Below are 22,950 nucleotides of genomic sequence, written 5' to 3' on the forward strand. Positions count from 1 at the left end.
CTAGTTTTATCGATGACATAATCGTTACTGGCATCGATGAACGCGATCATTTTCGCAACTTATCGCTACTCTTTGAGCGCCTCACCGAATCCGGTTTCACCGTCAACTTCGTTAAATGTGAATTTTTCAAAAGTAGTATCGAGTACCTTGGTCATATAATCGACAAGGACGGCAAACGCCCGTCTAACAAATCCGTTGAAGCAATCAAACAGTTGCCTAAACCTCAGGATGTTCGCCAGCTACAGGCATTCCTGGGCAAAGTCAATTATTATCGCATGTTTATTCCTAATTTCACGAATAAAGCCGCTGCCTTGTACCGTCTTCTTCAAAAAGACGCGGAATTCATTTGGAATACGGACTGTGACGCAGCTTTTCGCATTCTCAAAAACGACGTATTCGACGCTACGCAGTTAGCTCATTATGATGTAAACAAGCAGCTCATTTTGTCAACTGATGCTTCTCAATTCGGAATCGGCGCTGTCCTCTCAATCGAGCACAATGGCGAAGAGAGACCGATCGCGCACGCATCGAAAACACTTTCAGATTCCCAAAAATCCTACTCTCAAATTAAGAAGGAAGCTCTGTCAATCATTTACGGAGTCACTAAATTTCGTCAATTCTTGTATGGTAGAAAATTTACGCTCGTAACGGACCACAAACCGCTTTTAGCTATTTTCTCGCCGGACAAGAAAATTCCCGTGATTACAGCGCAACGCTTACAGCGATGGGCACTAACGCTCATAGCTTACCAATACGATATTCGCTATAAACCAACTAATCAGCACGGAAACGCCGACGGTTTATCTCGCCTACCAAAGGGTCCAGACTCTGAGTTTGACGAAATGGAAATTCGTGAAAACGCGGAGATCGTTCACGCTATTAATATGGCATTCGATGGCTTACCGTTAACTCGCAATGAAATTCGCGACGCGACGCTGAAAGACAAAACCATGGAACTAGTGAAATTATCTGTCACTCATGGAAATTGGAATCCAAAGACGCACATTAATGATTTTTCTTGGTTTTCGACTCGCAAACATTCGCTTTCTCTGCACGAAGACATAGTCATGCTGCTCAATATTGATGGTTTTCAGTGCGTAGTAATTCCGCAGTCACTTCGCTCGCGAGTCTTATCATTGCACGAAGGACATTGGGGTATCGCGAAAATGAAGCAGATGGCTCGACGTTACATCGCATGGCCTTCCATTAATCGCGACATTGAAAATCTCGTTAAGAGTTGCGACGCTTGCCGTAAGGTAATGAAAGCACCTGATCGTCAGTATCGCGAATGGCCTAAAACGTCTGAAAGCTTTGAACGAATTCACTTGGATTTCGCAGGTCCAATAAACCATAAGATGTTTCTTGTCATCGTCGATGCGCATTTGAAATATCCTTTCGTTAAATTGATGAATGTCGGTTCTAACACAACCTTATGCGTGGTCAACGCTTTGAGGGAAGTATTCTCTATCGAAGGCTTGCCCATAACAATTGTCACGGATGGCGGGCCGCAATTCACATCGAATGAATTCGATACGTTTCGCTCTAATTTGGCAATCCGCCATATCGTATCACCGTCTTTTCACCCTGCCTCGAACGGGGAAGCGGAGCGTTTCGTCCAGACTTTGAAAGCTGGATTAATAAAAAATTGCGACGGGGAAAAGATCTCAACTTCGCGCTCCAAACGCTTCTTGCTACGTACCGATTTGCACCGCACCCGGGCATAGACTGGAAAACGCCTGCCGAGATTTTACATGGTCGACAGCCGCGCAATTTGTTAAGTTTGTGCTCGCCCTTCGACAAATCGAAACCCATTACGCCTGGACAACCAGTGACTCATTTCGAGATTGGTTCCTCGGTTTACGCTCGCAGTTACCGAAGCGGACCAAAGTGGGTTGCTGGCGTGGTGACGGAAATACTGGGGCGTGTTGTGTACATCATGAAACAGATCATGGGTATTGGAGGAGGCACAAAAACCAACTCCAACCACGCTTGATTTCCACTAGTCATGATACAGCCACACAGGAAGTTGCTCAGCCGCAACAGTCACAAGCTGAGCAACCATTGGTCAGACATACGGCACAACGTCCTGTAGCTAATCCTGCTCGAACGTCGGGCAGACGTTATCCGGTTAGAATAAGGAAGCAAACTGATTTCTATCGGCCAACGTAAAGTACCTTGTACCAGGGTTGTAATGACTCGAGTCATGACTCGACTCGAGTCAGACTCGAGTCACGATTATTTTATGACTCGACTTGACTCGAGTCATTTTCTTGAAATGGGAAAATGACGCGACTCGACTCGAGTCAATATTTGGATTGACTCGACTTGTACTCGAGTCATTACGCATGACTCGACCCAAGTCATTGACTCGGCTTATTTTATATGACTTGAAGATGAAGAAATTTGCGAATCGTAATGGCTAGATCAACGCATCCGACGAATTCTGCCGACATCGCTATTTGTCACCACTGCTTTCGTTGCACTTGTCTGATATCAGATATGCCACCGTAAAAACAACAGAAAATGATACATAGTAGCAATAATGCATTGTAAAAAATCGTCCAGTGATGAAGAGGTAATAGATCCTCCGCAATTAAAGTACTCAAGACTTTTCAATTCTACAAGCAAACAATTGAAGCAAAGTTCAATTAGAGCCAATGAAATGACTCAGATGGTCAAGAGACTGATAAGCTCATGTGTAGATTTGAAGGCGATGATTCTTTGCATTTTTGGGCGACTAGAAAGAATGAGTATTCAATGCTCTTCAGTGTCGTTCAAAAATGCTTGTCAATTCCTGCATCTAGTGCACTAGTGGAACGTGTATTCAGTAGATGTGGATTCATTCTACGGCCATGCCGCTTTAACATATCTGAGGATCTCCTTTCCACATTAGTATTTTGAGGTGTAACTCAGTGATTTGATCTGCTGTCTGTGAAAACACACAATGCCCCTCGTCCATTTGACGTTTTGTTAGGTATGTGCATTGTGCACGTGAGTATAATAATGAATCGCTAATGCTGTGTGATGTTTGTACAATATGGCTGTTCTAAAATAACTTCTTTTTTATTTTACTGGGTGGTTACTTGATAAAATTGTTATGTTGCATAAAAGGAACACTGAATCTGGCTTAATTTGAAAACAAGTGGAATCAATGATGTGAGAGGAGAATATTTTGGATTTGAAAATAAATGGAGTATTTTAGTGTGAAATCCTTTCATATAATTTAATTACATGGTAGTAAGCCGACTATTTTTTCATATCCAAAACATTCTACTCTAATAACTTCACTTTTTCTAGTTGGAATTGAGTCAAATTTGCTATGAATCATATTTTTCCACAATGTAACAATATCATGAGATAGCCGCTAAAATTCTAAAATCTCTATTTGTAATTAGTCTAAAATTTTCTTTCATAGCATTGCTTTCTACTGGTTGGAATTGAGCCAAATTTGATTTTTTAGGCAATCTAGCAATTTTAAGAAGTAGCCGGAAAATTTGAAAAAATGTTTTTGAACAGCCCCATTGTACAATTATTTATCCAATGCTGCAACTGCGATGTAGTCTGTAATGCAATTGGGAAAACCTTTTGTATAATCAAAAGGTATCTGTTCTGTTGTCACTGCACAATGCACATAGTTGCATGCACGTTTTTACAGCATGCTGGCCTGTTGTAAATACCTCTACATAAACATGCATCTATGGATTCTCTATCAACTAGTATCTTGACGTGAATTTGTTGGTTCTCTATCAGATAGTATGTAGACGTGAATTCGTTGGTTCTCTATCAGCTATTCGTGAGCTATCGTCGATGTGCTCATAATGAAAACTGAATGCTTGTATTGGTGATGTATCAGACTGACAAGAGAGATATTTGATTTTATGTTCTAAGATTAGTAAAGTTATATTTAGCATCGGTAAATGAGGCCAGGACCTGTCCGTTATCTGCCTAAATCAGTGGTTCTTAACCTTGCTCCCAGCGCCCCCCAGGGGGCGCTGGCGATCTTGAAGGTGGGCGGAAACGCTCAGGGGGCGATATGGGGGGGCGCTGGAGAAAAATGGCTTCGCAGTAGATGATGTGGTGATAGGATATATCCTTAATGAGTATTCAGAGCAAATTAACACCGAAAACTTCGTTACATATAGCCTTCAAAATACACATAGGTTTAATTGTCCATCGGTGCCTAAATGACTGACACCGAATGTTCCTGTCTTGGCAATCTGAACCCCAGAAGACGAATTCCATCTGGCAGGGAAAAATTATATGTCAGTGAAGAAATACCAATCTGAAATCGTGTGGGTCTTTAAGTTTAGTACGATTGAGCGACAGGGATATTCCTGTTGGGCGATATCCCCGTTGAGCGATTCTATATTTTTTGATATTGCAGACAGGGGGTCACGAAATAACATCATGCAACGAAGTCATACCAACGGGTTCGCCCGCCCGAATATGTTTAATTATTAGTAACGGGCCCTACAGTTTCCAAGAAACCTCACAATGTTCGCTTTAAGTTTTGATGAGTCTGCGCACACTCAACAACTCACTGCGCTGACCCTTGGACAACAGTGCGTAACGACTAAAAAAAGGTAATAACTCCGGATTTGTTGTGCGCAACGTAGATTGTCTGTGCGCAGTGACCGTGTCAGCACTGCGCTCGTGCGCAGCTTAGAGGGAACATTGCACCTCACTCAGCGCTACCGGTAAATTTGTTTACGTGAGCAGAGAGGGGATAAAAATTGATCTCAATTTACATGCAATTCCCGATGATATTGACCAATTCAATCATTAATTAGTGAAATTTTTCGCACTTCGCGCGAATAGGCAAGAATAGCTGCCTCAGTAAATGGACACCCAATGTAGATACCTAATAGGCTATCAGCAAATAGCGGACAGCCTAATGGGGGTCTGGGAGTGAAGTCCCCCGGAAGTTTGGTTTATCACCCGATGGGGGCCAAGGACCAACGTTTTTTGTTTGGGGAGGGGGGCTGACGAAGTGCTGTTAGGGCCCTGGTAACGAATAATTGTACCTGTGGGCACGCCCGAATATGTTTAATTATTAATTACGTGCCCTTTATTTTCCTATACAACAGCTCACTCAGTGCTTCTGTTAAATCTGATTACGTGCGCTGAGAGGATAAAAAGTTTATAGCGATTTATATATGTACTTACCCCCTATTCATGGAAAATTTTGGTACCTAGGGCGACCAGGCCACACAAACTTTGCTGACCATCAAAATCACGATATGGGGTTCGTGGGGGCGAAGCCCTCAGAAGTTCGGTTTATCACGCTATGGGTGCGCAAGGCAATCGATTTTAGGGGGGTTAACGAAGTGCTGTTACGGCCCTCCCTCTTACTCATTGTCTTTATTACATTCCTTACAATATGAAGTTGGGGGGCGCTGGAGCACGATAATTTTTGAAAGGGGGCGCTGGAAGAAAAAAGGTTAAGAACCACTTGGCCTAAATAAACACGTGCCAAGACTCTGATAGGGACAAAATGAGCATGTTTCGCAAACAAGGAATTCGATATCACCCAAGCAGGATTGAAAACATGAGTTGAACATGACTCGGACTCGAGTCTGTGATGAATTGAAAATGACTCGACTCGACTCGAGTCAAAACCACAAAAGTATGATTGACTCGTGACTCGGAACCATGTGACTTGGTTACAACCCTGCCTTGTACCTTTTAACTTACAGGGGAGGACTGTCATGTTCGTGCATTTTACGTTGGTATCGTTTGTCTCTTATTTGTCTAGGATTAGTAATTACCGCCAATCATTATTTCCTCGTGTGTCGTGCTTCGTATTTATACCCTGTGTTCTGTTGTCTCGTGGTCTTTCATTTAACTGCACTCTGGATCGTGTCGCTGCCGTAAAGTTATTCTGCTGATAATATACTGATTTCATTTTGCAACCTCGTCGTATTGAGTTATTGTTCAAACAAGATCAAGAACATAACAATGGAATGGAGGCGTGGGTTCGAATCCCACTTCTGACACCAATTGTTATGTTCTTGATCTTGTTTGAACAATAACTCAATGCGACGAGGTTGCAATTAGAAATCAGTATATTATCAGCAGTATAACTTTAAGACAGGCGACACGATCCAGAGTGCAGTTAAATGAAAGAAAACGAGACAACAGAACACAGGGCATAAATACAAGCACGACACACAAGGAAATAATGATTGGAGGTAGGCTAATTACTAGTCCTATAGAAATCAGGAGACAATTAGGAAACAACACTGAACGTAAATGCACGAACATAACAGTAACCAAGTCATACCAACGGGTACGCCCGCCCGAATATGTTTAATTATTATTTACGGGCTCTACAGTTTCGAAGACACCTCACTAAGCTATACCGGTAAATATGAGTAGAGAGGACAAGAAATTTGTAGCAATATATATGCAATTCCCGATCTTATTGACCGATTTATCATGAATTATCGAAAATTTTCGCGCATGGCGCTGGCTCACGAAATGGTACCACTACAACTTCGTGGTAAAAGTGAACAACGTGATGGGGGACGGACTGGATGCGGCCAAGTGGCTTTGAGAGTCGGATTTATACTCGATTTCAGCCTCACAATAAGTGGAAATAACAGGAATTTACGTGCCAGCCGGATTTTTTGGACTTTGATTTGGCAACCTGGATCGGGTTGGAGTCAGATTTCGAAATCTCTCGCTCATCTTTACACCCCACCGAAAGCAGGCTAGATCGCATCAGGGCCGTAACTGCCGCACTCCAAACCCCCCAACTGGGGGGGGGCGAGCTCGAAGGGGGCCCAAAATTATTTCCTGAATTAGCATAAATTATAGAGTATATTTTGAAAATTTGTGCAACTTTTTCAAAAATTTTTCGCGCTGGGCGCGATTTCAAGTTGCCAAATTTCTTTATTATTGGGTACTTTTCCCCCAAGAAAAAATACGCAACATTTATAGAAATGGGCATATAAGCGTTGGCCATTACCGCGCCACGACGAACCAAGACGTATAAAATCTTAGACCATGCAATATGCGACTCCAAGAAGTGTGCCAGAACGATCGGCAGCGAGAAAACTTCGGCCGAAAGGTACTGCCCTTATACTGACCTAAAACTTCGTTAGGCTATATACAAATTACACATAGGTTTGATAGTCCATAGGCGCCTGAATGACTGGCGCCGAATGTCTTGGCAACCTGAACCTTAGAAGACAAATAACATCCAGCAGAGAAAAATTATATGGCAATGAAGAAATATCAATTTGAAATCGTGTGTACTTTTAGTTTAGTACGTTTGGCCGATTCTATATTTTTTGATATAGCAGACAGGAGGTCACGAAATAACATCATGTAACCAAGTCATACCAACGGGTATACGCCCGCCCGAATATGTTTATTTATTATTTACGGGCTCTACAGTTTCGAAGACATATCACTAAGCTATACCGGTAAATATGAGTAGAGAGGACGAGAAATTTATAGCAATTTATATATGCAATTCCCGATCTTATTGACCGATTTATCATGAATTATCGAGAATTTTCGCGCATGGCGCTGGCTCACGAAACGGTACCACTATAACTTCGTGGTAAAAGTGAATAACAACGTGATGGGGGACGGTTTATCACCTAATGGAAGCCCATGACTCAAATTTTTTTGGGGGCCTGACGAAGTGCTGTTTCGTTCCTGTCAACGGGTATACACCCGGAGATGTTTAACTATTATTGAGGGTTCCTGCCTTTTGAAACACACCTCCCTCAGCTCTACCGGTAAATCAGATTACGTGAGCAGAGAGAGGGTAAAAATTAATAGCAATATATATGCAATTCCCGATCATATTGACCGATTCAGACATGAATTATAGAATTTTCTTCTCGCTTCGTGCGGTCAGCCGAGTAAAGCTGACACACTAAACGGACACCCAATGAAGGTGTCAGGTAGCGGTAAACAGTGTAGAGCCTGAGGGGGGTCTGGGGGGCTTCGCCCCCCAGAAGTTAGGTTTATCACCCTGTGGGGGGCCCGAGACCAACGTTTTGGGGGGGGCCTGACGAAGTGCTGTTATGGCCCTGGGTGTAGCCCAAGGCTCAGTACTTGGAACGGTTCTCTTCACCTTAAATGTCGACGACATTTTGATACCTCATCATTGAACACCACTCTGTTCGCTGATGATACTAACCTCCTCTCTTCCGCATCTTCGGCCCTGACTAGTGACCAAATGCCCAAAGTGCATGAGTGGTCGGCCCAAAATAGCATTTGCATAAACCCCTCAAAATCCCAATTTCTGACAGTAGATTCAAAATATAATCTAACCGTTTGTAGCCGTTCGGTCGTAGTCAATATGGCTCCGGAGCCGAGCGGTTACATGTTAACATCGCTGGTCAGCCCGTTTCCAACACAGAAAATGTCATATATCTCGGGGTTTTACTGGACTCAGGCATGTACTGGAAGAGTCGTATTCAGTCCCTATATAGACACTAAATTATCACCGCAGTGCGGTCTGTTCTACAGCCTTAGACACTTCATGCCTGCCTGGGTTCTTCGCTGATACTCTTTAAATCCTTAATCCAATCGAAGTTACAATATGGCATCCTCTGTTTGGGAGCTGCCAGTAAAACTGCGATCGAGCCGCTGCAAAAACTACAACATAACGTACTCCGCATAGCCAGGGCCTCGAAGGGGCCTGGTTGTCCATCCAACAAGTCGCTGCTGAAGAGATTCAGTGTCCTAAACCTTGAAGATATGCGAAAACTAGAAATCGACAAGTTTATGTATCAGTTCTACTGCGGTCATTTTGCCCCGAATATTTCAATGACTTCTTTACCTCCGAATCAAAAGCGCACAGCAAGTACAACACACGCGCGTCCAAGTCGTCCAAATATCATATGATCTACCGAAATGATCGTCGCTCTATCAAATGTGCCAGACCTGACGTGTGGAACAGTATCCCGCCGGCCATCTGACAGTCGACGAGCATCAGTGATGAGCGGATATTGAATTCTGAGAATCCGAATCCATCCGACAGCTCGAATCTTTGAGGAAATATCAGTCCAAATCCGAACAATCTCAATCAAAAATCCATGAGAATCCGAATAATGCCGTCCAGAATCCGAATCGAATAACTTTTCCAGGGAATACTATAAGTGTTCACTGTTCAGCTGAGCAGATTATAGTCTCTACAAAGGCTAAATGAGGGTTGGCTGTTTTATATTTGCTTGGACACTCGACAGAACAACTTTAGAGTGCTACCAGTACTATAAGAACGTATTTACCGTCCATGTTTGGTTGTCGAACTTTTTCTTTTGTCTTGAAATCAAAAGTCACGTCTCGTCCGAACTATCAAAAAATATCCGATGCAGAAGTTACAACTATCCGAAAATATCCGTAACAAAATCTGCAATACAATCCGAATCCGATCCGACTGTCTCAAAATTGTGCAAAATCCGGTCCGAACGCTATCCGAGTCCGTCCGATGCTCATGCTCATCACTGACGAGCATATCCACATTCCAGTCGAAATAGGCTACATGCAGTTACTGATAAATAAATACTATATAATATCCATCCTCAAAATCACCGGACCACGACCTGACCTATCGATCTCGCCATCTATGACATGCCAGCCCATTTTTTGTCGCTTGCTTTTTTCTATACTATCTTCTTCTACTTTTCATTCAGTGTGCATGCCTCCTCTTTATATCGCCTGGCCAAGGGGGGTGTCTGATTCCATAGCCTACTCAAAGTCGCTTCGACACTTTCCTATCTTCTTATTGTATCGCATTTTTGCGGTGTATTGAACTGATAAAATTGCTAATTAACCGACGATGATGATGATGATGATACAAACATATATTGCTATTTGAAGATGTTCTGTCTGGGTTTGTGAAAAAATAAAAATTTAGAGTAGTAAGGTCAATCAGGCTGACTTCGAAGTATTACAAGTTGTCAGTCGCAGCAAACTAGTGAGCAGTCACTAAAAATGTTTTTTTTTAAAATCCGTTTTCTTCTGAAATATACATAACCACCATTAAAGACTAATTTCAAGATGAGCTTGTAGATAGAAATGGCTCGGCTGGACGTTCATTCAAAAATATGTTTCTCAATTTTGGTGCCTTAATTAAGGCGTCGTCGGAAGCGTTACGAGTTAATATTATCATACATTTGCCACTGCATATCTTCGTGGAAATGGATTTTCAGCACTCATACATATCAAATCAAAAGCGCGAGGTTTCAAGACACGATCACTTTTTTCAATATATAGCCTATTCACCCGCAAAATTCGCTTTGAAATAATAAAAATCGATACAATTTCTACATAATGTATGATATTATTTATAAGATAAGTCATGTTGTTGCTGTTTATCACTATCCTACAGTTAAATTTTGCACAGGTCATATCACGGTTGCACAATAATTGAGCGAAATTTGATCGAAAACTTAAGGGGTTCCGCGGCGGTCCCTGACGGACAAAAGGGGTCCGCGAAGACATAAAAGGTTGAGAACCACTGCATTATACCAACTATGGTCCGCCCGAAGACATTTAAATATTATTTAGGGGTCCTACCTTTTCAACACACCTCACTCAGCTCTGTTACCGGTAATCTGATAACGTGTACAGGGAGTGGATAAAAAAAAATTGATAGCAATATGTATGGAATTCCCGATCATATTAACCGATTCAATCAGGAATTATAAAAAATAAACGCTCTTCGCGCGTTTAGGCGGTACCAGCTTACTGACTATACAGTGCAACCCATCTAGGTGATAAGTAGCGGATAAAGGCGTAAAGCGTAATGGGGGTCTGGGGTTCATAGTAGATCAATATTGCTATGATGTTTTGTAATGGAAAAAGTCCAGCAATTTTTATGGCTCATGATTTAGTCAATAGCTCCCTCGGTGGACAATGTCTAATGTCGCAAGCGTAGCAGTGAGAAATGTCGAAAGCGAAACGGGAGTGGAATCGCACTGGGTTGGGTGTGCTTGTGCTGGGTCCGGTTCCGGTATCCTAGCGTTAAATGGATTGCGGTCATAGTGTTGATGGAGTTGGAGAAGCGAAACGTACTGATACTACTTCAGGGCTTTAGAAAACTGAATCGAGAGTTTGCCAGCGTCTGTGGAATTCTGCTAATCGGAGTTGAGTGCAAGTGCAATTAACCGGCATTACGCATTAGTGGCATCCCCTATTGGAATCTCGGTATATTTTGCCTGATTCAACATGTGAGCAGCGATGATTCTTCTAGTTGAAGTAATTTAATGAAAAATATTATAAAAATAAAACATAGTGTGAGCACAGGACACCGATTCCACTGGCATCACTTTATCAATTTTCTGTTATTCCTGTGCTGTGAAACCTGTGGTAACCTTGTACGAGCCACCGTGCGATGAACTATTTCGTGTATCGATTAATTACCGTGGAATTCGGGGAATAACGTTCCTTTTTCAGTCTGAATCTGCTGTTTGTATAATGTTTAGTTAATAAGTAGGCACATCATCTCGCAATATTTTGCATCCATTTGCTTCTCCACGACTAGTTAACTTTGAACAGATATTATTAATTTACTATTAAGACGACAGATTTCTCGTTGCTCTTCCTGGGAACCTGTATGGAATTGGTATCCTGTGCTCACACTATGCTTTATTTTTTAATTATTTTTCATTGAATTACTTGACTTGGAAAATCATCGCTGCTCACCTGATTTATCAGGCAAAAAGGCCAGCGATTCCAATCAGGGCTGGGAAGTGGGAGGGGCCATTCACAGTTCCATTTGTGTGCCTTGGAGTCGATTCTTATCGAAATCCAGCCAATGCTGTGTCAACAAAATGAGCTCGTGTACCATCTAAAAATAGTACATCGAACGCTCACTTATTCGAAATTTCATGCTGTTGAGGGTGACGTCATGTTTTTATATACAATGCTCTTTCCAATTCTCTATACCGAGTTGCCGACGATTACCCCTAACCAGTGTCAGCCGAAAATATTTGGGTTCATTTCAATATGAATGAACTATTCATATACCAATATGGAATCGGTGTCTCGTGCACACCAAAGATTCTACTGACTGCACACAGGTGTGACGCCGAGAACCGCCTTGGCACACCAAAGATATTGCGCTAAACGTACCGGGATTCCAACCTGGTTCATATACCCGTATAGAAGCATTGCTATATAAAAGAAATACTTTTGGATTCATTAAAACAATGAAAAGTTTGAAACTAAACTAACTACCCTATATAAAATTGTTAACCAGCCTAAAAAAATGCTGCCCTCAAAATTTGGATGAAATCCAACCAGTGGAAGCGAAGTTATTGCAGTAGAACATTTTAAATTGAAAGGAAAAGTATTTACGGTGGGTAGGTCTATAATAAATAATCGAAGAATTTACCATCGTAAATACAATTTTTTTGATCCAAAATTCTGTAGTCAACTGCAAAAACTTGACTTCCACTGGTTGCAATTTGGTCAAATTTGGCGTTCGTTGTTTTTTAGATAACCTCCACATTTTATCGAGTAGCCTGTAAAATTTGAAAAAAAGTTATTTTTGAACAGCCCTAATGTCCCTGGATGGTGGAAATTATCATTAACTATGTTCGTTACAAACAATCCTCTAATTCATCCCTTGTGTTACCAGAATTTGAATGTTCAAAACTGTAATTCACTGTATTTCTAAGCCTACTCTCTTGTGCTTTGTGACTTGAACGTGTGAGTCGCATGGTGTCACGATGTCTGTGGATGGAATGAACCTAATGGTTAGGTCGAAAGTGACGTACCAGAATCAAGTTCTGAATCTAAACATCGACCCTGCCATTACACTTGACGATTTATGGATCAAGGTTCGGTTAGCGTGCCGATTCACAGACGCCCAGCTCTTCACTGTCAAATGGCTCGATGATGAAGGAGATCTTTGCACTGTATCTTCACAACTGGAATTGGACGAAGCTCTACGTCTGTACGAACTTAACGAGGATGACACTTTGTTTCTGCACATTTTTTCAGGCATTCCAGGAGAACCGGGCATGCAATGTCCCGGCGAGCATAAGATATACCGCCGTGGCGCTAGGCGATGGTACAAATTAAAAAGGCGCCTCAAAAAGTTGAAAGGACGCAGACAACGTATCCCAATCGTGAATCCACCTGATGATATGCCAGACCATGGTGATGATAGCTCAGCGCACAGACCCCATTATAACCCAGCTACAGGCCTAGGAGGCGAGGTAGTACAAGGAACACCTAAAACGACACCTGGGTTTGGATTGATCGATTTTGAGATGTTAAGAGTCATCGGACGCGGGTCTTACGCCAAAGTTTTGCTTGTGAGTTTGAAGAAGAACAAAAAGCTATACGCGATGAAGGTTATCAAAAAAGAGTTGGTGACAGATGAAGAAGATGTGGATTGGGTACAAACGGAAAAACATGTCTTCGAAACTGCTTCGAATCACCCGTTTCTCGTCGGATTACACTCTTGCTTTCAAACTCGCGAACGCCTTTTCTTTGTGATCGAGTTTGTTAATGGCGGCGATCTTATGTTTCACATGCAGAGGCAGCGTAAACTGCCAGAGGACCACGCAAGATTTTACGCGGCCGAAATCATACTCGCACTGCATTTCCTGCACGAAAAAGGCATCATTTACCGCGATTTGAAGCTCGACAATGTCCTGCTCGATAGCGACGGTCATATCAAGCTCACCGATTATGGGATGTGCAAGGAAGGGATCTTAAAAGGCGACACTACATCTACGTTTTGCGGTACGCCAAATTATATTGCGCCGGAGATATTAAGAGGTGAAGACTACAGTTTTTCAGTCGATTGGTGGGCTTTGGGAGTGCTGATGTTTGAAATGATGGCCGGCAGAAGCCCGTTTGATATTATAGGCATGACCGACAATCCAGATCAAAACACGGAAGATTACCTCTTTCAAGTGATACTGGAAAAAGTGATCAGAATCCCGAGGTCGTTGTCGGTAAAAGCTTCATCCGTTTTGAAAGGTTTTCTAAACAAAATGCCAATGGAACGCCTTGGATGCCATCCGGAGACGGGATTTCAAGATATAATCGATCATGCCTTCTTTAAAACCGTAGACTGGGACACACTACAAGCCAGACAGGTGATACCCCCCTACAAACCTCCGATTACAGACGAGTATGGTTTAGAAAATTTCGACGCTCAATTTACGGAGGAACCGGTCCAGCTTACGCCTACAAGTCCGCGTACGATATCGAAAATCGACCAGGGCGAGTTCGAAGGGTTCGAGTATATCAACCCGCTTCTCATGACCAGTGCGGATGCGGTCTGATCTACTGATGTGGAACTCAATGCTTTGATAGTGGTAAAAGTGTGGCTATATATTGTCGCTGTGGGATCGAATCGTCTCTGCTTCATGGAACAGAATTTGCAATTGAATAGTATATTGATATTGAAATGAACCCGAGTATTTTCGGCTGTCACTCGTCAGGGGTAATCGTCAGCAACTAGTAGAGAATTCGAAAGAACAGCGTATATCAACAATCGTATCACAAAATATGACGTCACCAGCATGAAATGTCTAATACGAGAGCGTTCAATGTACTATTTTTAGATGATACACGAACTCTTTCTGTTGACACATCCTTGGCTGGTGTATTTTGATAAAAGTCGACTCCAAGGCACACAAATGAAAGTGTGAACGACCCTTTCCGAGTATGCGAAATCTGTCCTCTCGATAATTTTTTGCACAGGCGGGATTATCCAATAAGTGTTGCCCAATGCAGAATTTACGGCCTTTGATTGTTCCGCATCAATCTTGAGCGGATGAGTTAAGGTTGAGCTTTTCGCCGAGTGTGTTCTAATGAATCTAGGTACATGTAGATTTATGGGTTCCTGCAAGTTCTCGTTTTTGACATTTCATGCTGGTGACATCATATTTTGTGATACGATTGTTGATATACGATGTTTTTTTAAATCTCTACTAGTTGCTGAGAAGCTGGAGAAGAATTTGTAAAGAAGCAAGATCTGATCACTAAAGTAATAATAACTTCATTTTTACAAAGACTCTAATGTGCTAATCTGGTTTCTACGTAATAGTTTCCTTCTGTTTATCGCCTTCTAAAAAACGGTACACCCCCTCCACCCCCACCCCACCCGGGGCTTGAGAATACCCTAAAGAGACTGAATCTAAATAATGAAATGCTATTGATACATTGAAGTGCTTAGTTGCCTGTAGAATCATTCACTGCGTTGTAAGTGTAGCTGGTAGACTGGTCAATTCCTCTAGTAGGTCTGGTTAAATTCAGTCTGTTTAGTAAAACCAATTTTACAACCTTTAGAAAACATTTCGGGCAGGCATGTAGCGACTAGAGATTCAAGATTCAATTCCCTTCTTTGACTATCAATGTTATGTCACCTTTTGGATGGTGATATCTCATTGAAGCTTTGTATCATTTCGGTTAATACAAGTATGTTGACCTAAAATCATACTCTCTCTACATGTTGATTTTTTTATTCTATTATTTTAATAAATTCTCCATGTTTTGGTGAACTGCAGATGGCTTGGTCAGAAATATAGATACTGTTTCGTTGATCTCCGTTCAATATGACACATTGCTGGCCGTGATGTTCATGTTGACTTTATTTCTTGAATCTGCGTTATGTAATGCAAATAATACCCGCAAAGTCTATTAGTCAGTGCCAGAGACTGTATTATTAACTTGTACGCTTACGTTTACACTTTTTTGACCATTGCCCACACGCTTATATATCAATTTTCATTAACGCTGTACTACATCTTGTTTTTCTGCGTGCATTCCGTATGGAAGCATTGTAATAACTGATATATTATGTTACTATGTACGCACCCTATGGCATGCATGGCTGATACTTGATTTGATGCTAATATATGAAGGTATTTAGCATCTGACTACCGATATCCTTTCAGTGACAGTGTGCTATTTCGATCGTGTGGAATAATTGATATTGTTACCTTTACCCCGCAAATCATTCTGTTGCAGTTTCTTCTATTTCGTTGCTATTAGCTTGTAACGGTTACGTGAACGCGGACGTTGATATATCTCTCACCCTTCATCTGTCCGAAATTTGGTTCTATAGTCCTTTTTGCTATTTTTACATTGATTTTAATTCCCACTGCCGAGACACTGGTGGCAATTGTATTGTGGGAAACTAGCCTTGTATGACCCGATTTTTCGGTCTCTGCTGGTATATTTAGTCGAAATATGCTATTGCAACGCTAGAAGTACCGCTTACTAACTCAGTGTCGTGAGTTCATATATTATGTCTTACTCAAAAGATGCCTTACCACTTATATGCTCTGTTATTTCTAAGTTAAAATACTCACAACGTTATTTTTGAATCTTCAGTGAATGATTGAATTTGTATTTTCACTTTAGATGAAGCGTTTGAATGGTAGTGTATTATAGTGGGATATCATTGATTGTGAAGCAGCCGTTTGAGAAGAAGGTAAGGAATTTCTCTAAGTTTTACCTCACTTTATGGCCTATTCATCGCTAGTTGCTATTAAAAGTGTCAATGCTTGTGTATCCGGTGGAGAACTGTACTTAGTATAAAGATATTTTATCATTGGTCCGTGGTACGATACCTGTTGTGAAGGCTCATTTGGTCTGGTTGATATGAAAATTTCACTCGCAAAAATAGTGATAATTCCACTCGCAAGTGACACAAACCAATCCATAAACCACATTCTGCTATTCATAGTACGAAAAAGTAGTTGTGCGTCAGCAGCTCTTCAAGTGAAAGTGCCCTGAAAACAAAATATGGTCAGTAACGAGAGAGCTCGGATTAGAGCTGCACAGTTTTCGTATTAAATGTTGCAATCACAATTATACCTACATTTTAAATCATAAACTACATTACAATTGGAATTTACACCAGCAGTTTTTATCACAAATTACATACTTAACATATTTTGAAAATTACAACACGGACAGGACAGTTCTTTCCCAAATAAGGTTAGAATTGGTATGATAACGACGATTTTTACAAAATTGGATTACGATTAGAATTGCTTAATTCGTCAAAACTTATCATTGAATGAGATTCATAATTGGGAAATAGTGCGGCAAAAATCGCGCTCGGTTCGTAACAAGTCGGAGTTTGTTATCAAAGTTTGCTGTGAAGCTCTGCGACGAAGAGCCATGGTAGGCCTATGCCGAACTATTAGCATTAGGTAGGTCACGATAGTAGCTTTGCAAAACGCCTCGATTTTTTCTTGATTTGCTACAGATTTGTCATACAAAAATTAGATTTATAATGAATCACTGTAGCGAAATTGTGCGATGGACAAATATACTGGAGGGGGACCAGGTAAAATCAAAATTTACCAATTAACTGTTATTTTATCAGAGAGATAAGGCCATTAAGTAAGTGCAAAGGCACTATGTTGATACTTCAGACCGAAAAAAAGGCAGCGTGTACGGTTTTATAACTACTTCCATTGGTACTTGACCGTTGGCGTAATTTTAGTCAAAACTACGCCTAGAATACTCTCTTTTCAGTTGTTCGGGAATCGCTACCTTTACTCGTACTTCGGTATTGATTTAATTGAGTTTGGAAAATGGTTGCCTTGACCTCCTCCGCTGAAAACATAGCCGCTTGAAATAAACACGACTATTTTCTGCTGAAACTTGCCAGCTGTGGTCTAATCGTTGTAACTAGCAGGGAATTGGAAAAAAATTGTCTATCAACAATCGTAGCACTAAATATGATTGACATTACCGGCATGAAAATGAATGAATATGGATATATTGTTGAAGTGTACTTCCGTTACCTCAATTATCCAGGTCATAAATGACTTGGTTCCATATGTTACAGAACTCTGGGGCACCATGGCTCTGAACTCGGAGACGTACCAAGAATTTCAGAGGCAGCTCGAACTGCAGCAGAAGTCAGACGCAGAATCGGCGACGGGAAAACCAAAAGTCAAAGTGGATGAAGATGGTACGGAATACGAATGGGACGCAGAGAAAAAGGCCTGGTTCCCAAAGTTCAACGTGGACATACTCATGAAATATCAGGGCAATTACGGACCGGTTGACCAATCTGAAACGGAACAGACTTACGTCGACCCTGTGACGAAAGTCACATTTTTGTGGGACCTCAAGAAAAATTGTTGGGCACCGAAACCCAACGAGGACGGGACACCGTGCAGGTACACCCACGCGAACGGCACTGCGTACGTTTGGAATTTGGAGAAGAACAATTGGGAACTAGAATCTAAAGGCGAGGACTCCGACCAAAAGCCTAATTCAAGTCACGTGTACACCGATCCTAAATCGGGGGTCGAATACAAATGGGACCCGGACAGGAACTTATGGGTGGCTGAAGACGGGAAAGTCATGTACCCCTACGCCCACAATGCCATCGGCGGAACGTCGTACACGGACCCCAAATCTGGGGTTATTTACAATTGGGACAAGGACAAAAACGAGTGGGTTGCCGATAAGCACGCCAGAAATAACAAGAGCAAAAAAAGTAAAAAAGAAGCCCCGAAAAGGAAGGCTGCCGAACCCACGTGGTTTGACCCGTCGCAGGTAATGTCATGTATGAATTCGTATCGAGTATTAGTCGTGGAGTATGCACATTGTCATTTTACAACATGATTGATGTGAAAAGTTCGAATGTGCGCCTTTTATGCAACCCGTGAAGATTCCCAATTGAGTGATTGTTCTGATGCTGATACTGATTCTGATGCTGTGTCAAACTGGGGGGCGTGACAGCATCTGAAGGAGGGGAGCGAAACTGTCTGAGAGAAATCATGTTTCTTGTACTCAGAATCAGTTTAATTTGTGTCCAAACCTCCAAGTTTCAACAACGGCAATAACACTAAATATATTACGATTTTGAATGTCATTAATGCGTAGTACCATCCATAAACAGATGCTAGATTTTGGCTAATAACGGACCTTGCACTGATCGGAAGAGGTCTCTGAATTTAGATCAACTGGTGAATGCGTGTAGCTGTTGGCTTATGATTATATGGCGTGTCTGTCAAGCATCTGTACAGAGTGACAGAATGACTCTGACTCGAGTCAAAACTCTATGACTCATCACTCTACTAGCTGACTTCGACTCAGACTTGACTCGGTGGCGAATTGAAAATGACTGGACTTCACTCGAGTCGAAACTATAGAAGTGAGATTGACTTGTGACTCGGAACCTTATCACTTGGTCACAACCCTGGTGCCCAGGCTGAGTTATGAGGCCTACCACAAATTTGCGCATACTCTTTAGACCTCATTGGTTGACTAAATAAATATCTCTCTTTCAGGTTAACAATACCAACGTCTACGTACAAGGGCTGCCTACCGACGTGACCATGGACGAATTCGAAGCCCTCATGTCGAAATGCGGTATCATCATGACCAATCCTCACACGGGCAAGCCCAAACTCAAACTCTACAAAGACAAAGACGGCAATTTAAAAGGCGACGGACTTTGCTGTTACTTGAAAAGCGAGTCTCTAGACCTGGCTTTACAGCTTTTGGATGAGTCTGACGTCAGGAACTGTAAAATATCCGTTCAAAAAGCTAATTTCGAGTTGAAAGGCTCGTACGATCCCAGTAAGAAACCGAAAATGTTAAGTAAAAAGGAGAAAGTGAAAATTCGGAAACAACACGAAACCATGTTGGACTGGCGCCTGGCCCGAAAGGAAGCTGCCAAAAAGAGCGAGCGGGTCATCATCTTTAAGAACATGTTTGACCCGAAAGAATTCGACCAGGACGCAACCCTTATCACGGACATTCGCGACGATCTTAGAACAGAGTGTGAAAAATTTGGGCCTGTCAAAAAGGTGTTGGTTTTCGACAGACACCCGGACGGGGTGTGTTCGGTCGCGTTTAAAGACTTTGACGGGGCCACGGCTTGCGTCGGGGCAATGAACGGGCGGTGGTTTGCGGAGAAGAAGGTGGAGTGTGCCCCGTGGGATGGTGTGACGGATTATCAGGTCGAAGAGACCGATAGGGAAAGGGAGGAGAGGTTGGACAATTGGGAGAAGTTCCTTAACGAGGCAGACGATAAGGAGCCGGACCAGCCAACGTGACACGATTCTAGTGATGATTGCGCCGGGCGCGAGGGTCGTTAGCAGGGTTGTTATGACTCGAGTGTCTCAATCTTTTGTTCACTAGACTTGACTCGAGTCATATTCTTAAAAATGGAGAATGACTCAACTCAGTCGATCTGTGTATGGAATTGTGTTTGAATCACTGCTTATGACATGACGGAGTCTTATGGCTCGGCACAGGCGTGTGGCCAGGGGAGTGCCGGGGCTCAAAACCCCTTCATTTTGAAATGCAAAACCCCGTCCTTTCCCGCTGGGTTAATATCGCGTCTTGGGCCTAGCATGCTGTGGCACCTATCTCGCGATGGCTTGGAGACAATGCCGTTACTTGTATGCTGATCAGCGACTGTGATTAGGGCTGGGCACAATGATTCGAGTACTCGAATCTGAATCGAGTAGTAATTTTAATGATTCGAGTCGAGTAGTAAAAGACGATTTTTTCGAGTACTGAAATTATACGGTCCTCGCAACTGAAAGTCAATTTACTGACGAGAATTATAGTTTTGATATTATTTTCCACTGAGGAAGCCGTGAAACCTTGATTGGCCGTGTTACAGCACACCAGGCACAGTTTAAAGCTACGAACGTTACTGGAAATAACACATTTCCGAAGTCATTATCATCCACCAAAATTGTTATGAAGTGCAATGAAATCGGTATGGTCGAAAAAATACCAAAGTATCTTTAATGTGATGGATAACAGGCATTACGTTCTTTGTGGTGGCATAAAAGGTTCATATTTGGACTTCGACATAGTACATCCTGTTGTGACGTCATAATGAGTGATACTCGATTACTCGACTCGCGAAGCATATTACGTGATTCAGAATCGAATCACTCAGGTACTCGATTTTGCCCAGCCCTAACTGTGATCAAGGAGTGACATCGCCAAACTGAATGACATCGCAAGTCCGCAAACATGTGCGACATGTGTGCGTACATGCGTATTTCTTTTCTGCTAATGCTTGAACATAACCATCGGAAGTCGTACGTGTCAAGGCTTGAGTTATAAAAGATGGGAAAGGTTTACACCACTTGAAATCAATGTCATTATAAGACAGATTCCGTAACAACTGAGAAATTTTGAAATGCGCAAATCGACAATGAGGCTGCGTAATACGCTTTGATAAGCGCGGGTATTTAATTATTCACGAGAGATCATGCACTCGCTAATTGACAGCAGTTCTGGACTTGTTGGGCTGGCTTATATGCGTAAGTTCGTCAATACCAGGAGATTGTATAATCATCATTTACACATGCACTTAACAGTAATGAATTGATGCGTTATTAGTAAAATCGAAAAAAAATCGAAACCCCAGCTTTTATTTCAAACCCCCACACCGTCATTTTTCGGCTGGCTACGCGCCTATATCGGCACATTCTATATGATTCGACAATTCTCGTATTATCAGGACCAATGGTCATAAATTAGCTACCGAAACTGTCTTTTATATGCTTAAATAAGCATGTTTAGACTGTAAAAGATGAGTGCATTGTAAATCCGAGGCCTTCGATATCTCCCAAAAGTTTCACAGAAGCCTATTGAACATGACTTGAACTCGATATTGAACAGGAAACATTATGACTCAGACTCAGTCTTAACACCATTACTTGTACTTGGATTTCACTCCGGTGAATTGAAAATGACTCCAGTCATAACTATAAAAGTCAAATTGTGATTTGGTTACAACCCTGGCCGTTTGTAGGCATGATGCTTGGGGTGTTGTTGTCCGGTTTGAGTATTAATTGGGATTTGCGGCAAGTGGGAATAATCGTACGCTGCTTTCCCTTATTATAGGTTGTTCGATCTGAGTACCGGAGTTGGTTTTGGTTGGTCTGTGTGTCTACCGGTGCCTACTGTCCCTGCGGTTTTCACATGGTCTGTCCATCAACTGCAAGGTGCGTTTTACCTCGTTAAAGTCGTTGATGATGTCGCAGTTGGGATGATGAAATGATGGATCACGCATTTCACCAATTTGCAGAACACTTTCCAGCAAACGATCCATTCGTTAACTCTTGTCTGATGTTGAGGCGGTGAAGTCATGTCCATTCATTTATTAAAAACGTAAATAACGCTAGACTGCTATTGCACGCATTGCATATTTACTGGGTCTAACATTTGTTGCGATATCACATTAACACTGCTGTCAGCCTTGATTTTGATCAAGCATTGACCGAAACCCAGTTCGATCCGAGTTGACAATACGACGTCGTTTATTGTGCATTGTTTGAAGTGAAAATCACATCACTCTTTCGTAGCATAGTGATCCGTTAATGTAAGGGTTACTCATAGTTTAGCTTCTAAAATTAGCAAATCATTGACCCTTTATTATCAAGTAGGGAAAAAAACGAGTAGTCGTGTACCACCTATTATGACACCGTACCAGCCTAAGTGCTTTATCTATCATATATGTGATCCTGTCGTATGGGGCACATTTTGTGATTCTTGACCTTGTCAAGTATAGCCAACTGCGGCTGGGCTAGATCAATCCAGAACCGAAATGGCATTTCCATGAATATTACAGGCCTTTTTTTAATATGCGAAATGCTCTGGATGCTGGGTTACGACAGAGTGAGGTTTCAAGGCGCCCACGTTGTAAAGAGAGTATCAAAACTATATATTTTCGTTACGATATTACTTTTGATGTGAAGTCGCATAATTTGAGTAGAAAAAAAATCCACACTCATTACTGACTTGAAGAATCGTTGTGCCCAGCCACTATTTCATGTATTGTGTATAACAACTCAATATCTGCAGCATTTTTTATACGTCGATGTCGCAGTTTCTCCCAATATTTTTCGGCACCGATGTCCACATGGAAAATGCAATTCTATTCCAAGATCTCCTTCTCTTTTACAGGGTTCTCTTGTAGTCGATTAGGGTAACGTAATTACCGCCTAAGAGTGC

The 22,950-nt window shown here is 41.9% G+C and overlaps 3 protein-coding genes across 3 annotated transcripts in view; all 3 read left to right on the top strand.

The window, feature by feature from the left end:
- The window catches only part of LOC145434587 (uncharacterized), a 191,676-nt gene that overhangs the window by 8,790 nt on the left and 159,936 nt on the right, over positions 1–22,950 (top strand). The window lies entirely within an intron of this gene.
- On the top strand, positions 12,154–16,357 carry LOC145434578 (protein kinase C iota type-like). Its single transcript, XM_080311917.1, has one exon. It carries the CDS (start codon positions 12,699–12,701, stop codon positions 14,268–14,270), a length of 1,572 nt encoding a protein of 523 aa, XP_080168043.1. The 5' UTR covers positions 12,154–12,698; the 3' UTR covers positions 14,271–16,357.
- LOC145434579 (17S U2 SnRNP complex component HTATSF1-like) lies at positions 16,293–22,902 on the top strand. Its single transcript, XM_080311918.1, has 3 exons — positions 16,293–16,426; positions 17,798–18,516; positions 19,254–22,902. Exons 2-3 carry the CDS (start codon positions 17,812–17,814, stop codon positions 20,022–20,024), a joined length of 1,476 nt encoding a protein of 491 aa, XP_080168044.1. The 5' UTR covers positions 16,293–16,426; positions 17,798–17,811; the 3' UTR covers positions 20,025–22,902.

The sequence above is a fragment of the Botryllus schlosseri genome, chromosome 2 (genome assembly GCF_051294905.1).
Source record: "Botryllus schlosseri isolate E-star chromosome 2, Bs_hap1, whole genome shotgun sequence".
Taxonomy (NCBI): Eukaryota; Metazoa; Chordata; class Ascidiacea; order Stolidobranchia; family Styelidae; genus Botryllus; species Botryllus schlosseri.